Here is a 7,633-nt window from a genome sequence, read left to right on the forward strand (position 1 = left end):
CTTTCCGGAATAACAAGAAAATAGCTTCATGAAATTGGTTAACAACGCAATGATTACTGACATGTGAAACGTCATATATCCATGAGGATATTGTGAATGGTGAGCAACAAGTACTATGTAAACAAACAAGCAGAATTAGCAGATTCTTACTTCCCTGAAGTAGGAAACCTTTAAGGTGCATGCCTTCCCTATTACACCCTAGTATACAGATTATTGCTATCGAGCACGAGCAAATCTCTGGCTAACCCAATAATAAGGAAAATCGTACACATCAGAGCTACTAGTGGGACATGAGAGCTACTAGTGGGACATGAGAGCTACTAGTGGGACATGAGAGATACTAGTGGGACATGAGAGATACTAGTGGGACACGAGAGATACTAGTGGGACACGAGAGCTACTAGTGGAATATGAGAGGTACTAGTGAGACATGAGAGCTACTAGTGGGACATCAGAGCTACTAGTGGGACATCAGAGCTACTAGTGGGACATGAGAGCTACTAGTGGGACATGATAGCTACTAGTGGAACATGAGAGATACTAGTGGGACATGAGAGATACTAGTGGGACATGAGAGCTACTAGTGGGACATGAGAGCTACTAGCAGAACATGAAGCTACTAGTGGGACATGAGAGATACTAGTGGGACATGAGAGATACTAGTGGGACATGAGAGCTACTAGTGGGACATGAGAGCTACTAGTGGGACATGAGAGATACTAGTGGGACATGAGAGCTACGAGTGGGACATGAGAGCTACTAGTGGGACATGAGAACTATTAGTGGGACATAAGAGCGACTAGTGGGGTGGCAGCAAGACATAAATTTGATGGCAGCTCACTTCATGAGTGATTTAGAGCATTGCTCATCAGAAGCGCTCAGAGACTCACAACAATGTAATAATGTTAATACAATAACCAAAATAAAGGTGCTTGTTCAGATACTGGATTATTCCACTCATCTTCTGTGAAAGATCAATCCAAATATTTTGCGTTGCATGGTTAATTATTCTATTACAAATATATAAATAGAATGTGAAACTGTTTGTCAGTATCTAAACGATAAACCTACTTGACTTAAATTTTGTAATGCTAGGAAATAAGATATTACACATTATTCCTAGCCTCTGATTGGTTGTAACATTTTCATCAATGTAAATACAATTCGAAAATCCTACTATTTACATTCAGCCTAAAACAAGAAAGTTGTTTGTTGAGTTTGTCAGCTACGTTGCTCAGGTGGGAATAGAAGTTATTTACCAGTATTTGAGTTCATTAGATATTTATATCTAGTGATAATAACTCACAGTTTATCATATTTGTTAGTCTGGTAAGTAGAGGTACTGTTACCATGATCAATAGTAGACTGTAGAAAGTATCATAGGTTTCAGTCTTGTTTAGGAAAAGATGAGCAGATACCTTTCTTGATGCTCAACCGTGATACTGGTGCAGATACCGTTATTGATACTAAGATAGGACATCTCTACTTTACATACAAGGATGAACTCAGATACATACTGCTAATATACACATCCTGTGGTTAAAATGACTAGATCTCATCATCATGAACAGCAATCCTTATTGTTATAGATTGCTGCTACAAAACATCAAGTTTAGATGAATTCAAAACATAAAATGCTAGAAAAGAAAAGATCCGTAGGTACAGATATAGCTTCTTGACCTACATACCGGCAGCGATGCTAATATTTATACCGGTATGAGGGCATCGATGTTAGTTACAGCGCAGATACCTCGTGCATCTTCAATTTTTATTTAAGTTTATGTAAGGAGAAATAACTGGGCACAATAGAGATAATTTAAGCAAACACAAAATGTTTAGCGCAGTATTATCGGTTTGTGAAGGTACGAAAGTGAGCATTCCGCTCATGGGAACAAAACAGATATTCATGAAGAGGTTTTCATAAAAGGCTGCTACTACTCCTTGTAAGCGACTGCCTATTCTGCTAAAAGAAGTGATTTATCATAATGTGTTGTTCCTTGAACTGCTAAGCTTTCCCACCGGGCTTCAACCAAACTCAACAGGAGATAGTCGAGGTGAAAATGATATTTAAAAACCCATTACCGACCCTCAGAGATGCTACAGCACTGATTTGGTTGTTGAAAACAGATGTAGACTACTTCAACAATGGGGAAAATGTTTTAAGAGATATAGCTCAGCTCTATAAGCTTGAGCACCATATTGGACACTTTCTACTCTCCACAAAGATTTCAAGTAAGGGAGAAGCCAACCTTTCAAATATAACAATAGGAGAATTAGAGCTGCTATCCAATTCCTCGTTAGTAGCATAGCTACGCATGGATTAGTCTCATCAACGGACGTTCATAAGGCCAGCTTTTATTCTACAATCAACACTCATAAAGTAAACAGGATAACTGTTTGGTTTGCTATTGGAAAACTATTGTCACTATTGTCATCCTTAACATCTGTAATATCCGTAACCCTAGAGTTCTGCAAGAACAACGCTAATGATGTGAAAGAAAAGTTGTCAAGCAAATGCATAAAAGTCCCTACCGCATGTATTAACCAGTCAAACGATTTATAAACTTTACAAACAGAAAGAGCAACTTTACAAACAGACTTTACTAACGTTGCCGCATAATCATCTTCTATATGAATGTAAAAAAAACCAGGCCTATTACAATAGTGAGTTATGATAAGCAATTTAAAAAGTTTATAGTTATCTACTAAATGGAAGTAAAGATTGGTAGAGCAAAAGAGAACAGATAAAGATCATTATTGAAGCTTTATTACAAATTGCTAAAATGTTACTCTAAGAAGCCTACCTAAGAAGATACTAAAACTGTATTGCTGACTTGCTGTCACCTGAACCGAGGCCAGTTAAAAGTAGCCAATTGTTAACTGTCATTATCAACATGTACTAGCATTCTTTGACTGATAAATTTAGTAGATATGACTCAATAGGAGGGGAGGAACAATCAAAAAATACCATCTAGTAAGTTTTCCCAATGAAATTGGTGTCCTAGGCGTAACAGATTTTTCTCTATGTTTTTTCTTTAGCAGTTGAAACAATTTCTGATCGTTTTTTAGCTGTAAAATGATTTACAACTAAGAGTGTAAACCGAATATATCCTTTTTAAATGCTAAATGATTGAGGTACTTCATAAGTTGGCAGATAAAATTTGGGGTAATATTCACATTTTATGGCCTTCAAAAGATATTTGCATGTGAAGGTGTGCACACAAGTCAACCCAGATTTCCGTCTTTAACCTTTCAAGATTTTCAGTTTGCAATTCCAACATCATGACATAACTTTCTGAGTAGTCTATAAAACTTAAGAAAGACCAGAAAGATTTGATATTTACAAATATTTATCTTGACTAAAAATAATTTAAATCCTAGACTTGCAATGATTTTTACTGTGACTAGTTAATGATGATAAAATCATATTTTATCTCACAAACTACATGAACTTGAAAAAATTCCAGTCTATAATAAAATGTTTACATAATGCCATACTTTTTAATACAGATATGAATTAAAAGATAAGTGCAAATTAAACAGGCAAACATGAAAAATGAAAGTAAAAAATGAATTTTTGTTTAAGTCGAAGAGAAAATTTAATTAAACGAGATCATTTTGTAAGAAAGATGGCTTGCGACATTCAGTGAAACTTTAAACTTTACATATGCCTTCTTCAGCATACAATAGAAAACTGAAAAAATCATACAGCCTTTTACCTGCAACCATAGATTTTTCAACAAGAACTGGATAGCATATGATGGATTCGCTCCATGATGGTATTTTTAGGTAGATAATTGACGAAAACTTTTGTTTACTTGTTTGAGGTAATGGTAGACTGGTTTAGAGCACGTCTGATCGGAGTTATGTCAGGGAATAATTAGACATTGACATTTATGCACGTTTGTGCATAAAAGTCAATTTCTGATGATTTCCTGACATAGTTTGTCTCCAAAAAGTCCGAAAAGATTTTAGGACTTTTTGAAGACAGGTTCTAATTGTGATCTAGTTACATTATTCTGAAAACTTTTAAAACTGCAGTCCTGGCTAATTATAAAACTATTTATAACGAAAATGGTGTGTGGTGAAATATACAGATTGAAACCTGCAACTTGGACCAAAGCTGTATTAAGACTAGCAATTGTTAATATCATAAAAAAATAATCAACGCTCTTTAGGTGAATCCTACTATTTAAGATGACCCGTAAAGGTCCAAACACACTAGGCGATATTTAGTGTGATATCGCGCTGCACTGCGTTAATCTGCACAAGAACTTGCTCATGCAGAGCGATAACGCTAGACATTCTTTATCACAACTTAATCGCAGGCGAGATGCATTTTGATTGGATGGTTTTTTCCCATAATACAATTTTATGGCTGGGAATTTTTCCGTATCGATGTTCACCAATGTACAGCAAAAACATTTTGCTTTTTTGTTACAATTGAAACAAACACTCAATTGTACAAAGATTTAATAAGAGCACACCCAGTCCTATACGACACAACACAGAAATTCCAAAGAAACTCAGCAAAAACCAACATTTGGAAATCAATCGTTGCGCAGGTTGACCATCTTGAGAATAGTAAAAATTTATTATATTAGAAATTAAAAAAATACTATAAAGTAAACTATATATAAAAATCGTAAAATATTGCTGTTGAGAATAAAGGACCATTTCTTTTCTTATGTCTTCTTGTAGTGTACAATCCATGAACGTGAGATAGGCCTAATAACAAAAGTGGAAGTTGTTTCACGAAATTTTATTGGCAGTTTGTGAGCGTGCCTACATTATGGTTTGCTGGTGAATCGCTCAAGTGTGTTTAGGCACATGCCAACGATATATCCGCGCCCCTCATCACGCATGCGATAAAATGGCTTAGTGTGTTTGGACATTAACTGATTATGCTATAACTTCAAACTTCTCGGTCATATACTCATTCGCAAAATCCAACTTACATACATATGCCCATAAGAAGCATAGCTCTTTTTATCGACATCCCCATGTGCTTGTCTTATTAAATTAATAAAATCTTTTGGATAAATACATCAGAATTTATTTCTGTATAGATGAAAAAATCATTGAAATAATTCAAAAAAAATTTCGAACATCTTTATGTTAGTTGTGTTGTAAGCCAGCCACCATCACATGAGCAAGCCCCATTTAGTCATACAAAATGGCTGAGTTGATGAAGTGTTCATTTTGGGAATCTTCAATCACTGATCGCGCAAGCACTGGTTGTTTCACGAGAATTGTAGAGGTAGGTGCAGAGGTAAGGGAAGTGCAGCAGATCAGGTAAAGTGGGTGAGGTACAGAACCAAGCAAGGTGCAAGAGTACGCAAGGCTGATCAATATATTAGGTGCAGGAGGTGAAAAGTGAAATTAGATGAGGTGCTAACATAGGCGGTGCTAGAGTAGGTGAATAAATAGCTTTGATTAAGTAAACCCATTTAAAGGAGGAAGAAGAGATGCTGAATAATTGGTGCTACCAAAGTGATAGGAGGAACTAGCAATCGAGATTGGTAATTCGAAAGTAGTACAAAAAAACATAGTGATGGAACGCTACTGCGCCTCAAAGTTCCATTTACTCATATGACATGGTACAGGCCACATACCACGAACCATACATACTCAAATGACACTACACACGTTTTGCTTGATTGATGCGTTGCTTTAAAATAAAAATAATCAACTTATTTAGAGCGTTACCTGAGCCAATCATATTATCTCAATAACCGCAGACTTGAAAATGTTAATACTCACCCATATCTTGGCATAGAATTTAATTACGATTTAAAATGGAGCGCACACATAAATAAAATTGTTGCTAAATCAACCAGTCTTTTGGGTATGCTGTGGCGAGTGTTAAAATCGGCCGATACAAGAACCAGGCAGTTGGCATATTACACTCTCATAAGACCAATTTTAGAATATGGTTGCGTAGCATGGGACCCTTATTTTGATAAAGACATCAAACAACTAGAAAAGTTACAAAATAAGGCTGTGAAATTCATCTTTGATTTACGAGGGCAAGTTAGCTACACTGCTATAAAGGAGAGTAGTAATATACAATTGCTAAAAGATAGACGAAAGGAATTAAGAGTGAATTTGTTTTGCAAAGCTACAGCCAGTGGGGTGATTAAAGATACATATAAGCAAGAGCCCGAACAAATCTATAATACTCGTCAAGAGGGAGGGTTGTATGTACCATCAATAAAAACCAAAGCTTATTTTAATTCTTTCTGGCCTAGAACCACTCGAGAAATCAGAGATGGAATTTGATAATTTCGGCACACCCTTTTTGGCAACTTTTGGCCCGGGGACATTGTAATCAATGTTGTATTTATATCATTGTAAATATTTTGTATATGGCATTTGATTCATTAATTCATTTTCTTTTTTTTTTGTTTTTTTTGATTCACATAGCAGTATTAGAGATAGATATTATATGATGTAAATATGAAATATCGAAGGAATATTGTTGCAATACTCTTTAGATACAAATACAAGCCGAAAGCAAAATTAAAAACACTGAAAAAAGGGAAGAAGGGGAGGAGAGAGGAAGGAAAGGAGGAAGGGAAGGGAAAATTTTTGCTGGTATACTGTTTAAAATAAAGAGTTCCCACGTATTTTGCCTCCTGCGTGAGGCTTTCAGTGGGAAAAACCCGATCCGATACCTAGTCAAAAACAAATAAAATTTAAACAGGCAGGTACAGCCATTAAAACCAGACTGTCGATGAAAACTTGAAGTATATTCTTTGAGCAAATCAACGCTTAAGCAGAGCAAAAGATTATAAAATTATGAGTTTTTAAAGTAGCTTGGCTAATAATTCCTGTGTAAATCTAATGAAACATTAATTAGTGTTTAACATTTAGCATATGTGAATTAACGAAAAGTATGATTTGAAACTGGTATATAAAGCTTATACCTGGTATATGAAACTAACTGGTGTATGAAAATATATGACGCACTAGAGATACTTCACAATATAACTACGTACTAAATACGGTAGTACTAAATACATTTACAGTACGACAATACGTACTTGTACTTGGGTTCGCTAGTAAATAACCAATAGACCTGTGCCTTTGCTGTACACTTAATATATCAGTAGCTAAAATTTTATGTCATAGAGCCAAAGCAAATCTTGGACCTAGGACTTGTTAGAATTATGGTCATATAAAAAATAGCTGTGTTTTCTTCTACGTTTATGGCTATGATTTCATATTTTACAGATGGGTCTCTTCATGATCTGCATAGCCCCGTTAAAAATGGTCGATTGATGTGGTCTTATTCGGCAATGACGATAGAAAAACCTAAGATGTTATGTAGCAAAGGCTATAGGTCATGAGTTATAGCCTATGAGCCAAATAGCCTTATGATAATTCAATATCGGAAAAAAAATTTGACAACGGCAGTAACAAGTGCGTAATAATAAGATTTCAAGATAACATAGTTTTCTTTGGCAATACAAAATTTTTTTTAAGACGTTGGCATTAATAGCAAATGTTTTGAGAGTAATTGATAAACTATTTTAAAAAATCAGTTTCAACAAAAATTATTAAAGTTGTTATTTATTTAAAATTTAATTGTAAAAGTTACTGTGCATTCGCAGTTTTACTTTCGGTTCCG

General features: G+C 35.2%; 1 protein-coding gene across 2 annotated transcripts in view; it reads right to left on the bottom strand.

The window, feature by feature from the left end:
• The window catches only part of LOC137395134 (uncharacterized), a 16,410-nt gene extending 9,239 nt beyond the window's left edge, over nt 1-7,171 (bottom strand). Inside the window, exons 1-2 of one of the 2 annotated variants that reach the window (XM_068081946.1) lie at nt 7,047-7,171; nt 2,250-2,360 (exon numbers count right to left, since the gene is read on the bottom strand). In XM_068081946.1, the coding sequence (XP_067938047.1) occupies nt 2,250-2,307 (58 nt within the window). In that variant the 5' untranslated portion in view covers nt 2,308-2,360; nt 7,047-7,171. Of the gene's footprint in view, nt 1-2,249; nt 2,361-6,929 lie in introns of both variants that reach the window. The other variant, XM_068081945.1, reaches the window with a different exon arrangement.
• Between the last annotated feature and the right edge of the window lie 462 nt (nt 7,172-7,633).

Source organism: Watersipora subatra, chromosome 4 (assembly GCF_963576615.1).
Source record: "Watersipora subatra chromosome 4, tzWatSuba1.1, whole genome shotgun sequence".
NCBI classification, from domain to species: domain Eukaryota; kingdom Metazoa; phylum Bryozoa; class Gymnolaemata; order Cheilostomatida; family Watersiporidae; genus Watersipora; species Watersipora subatra.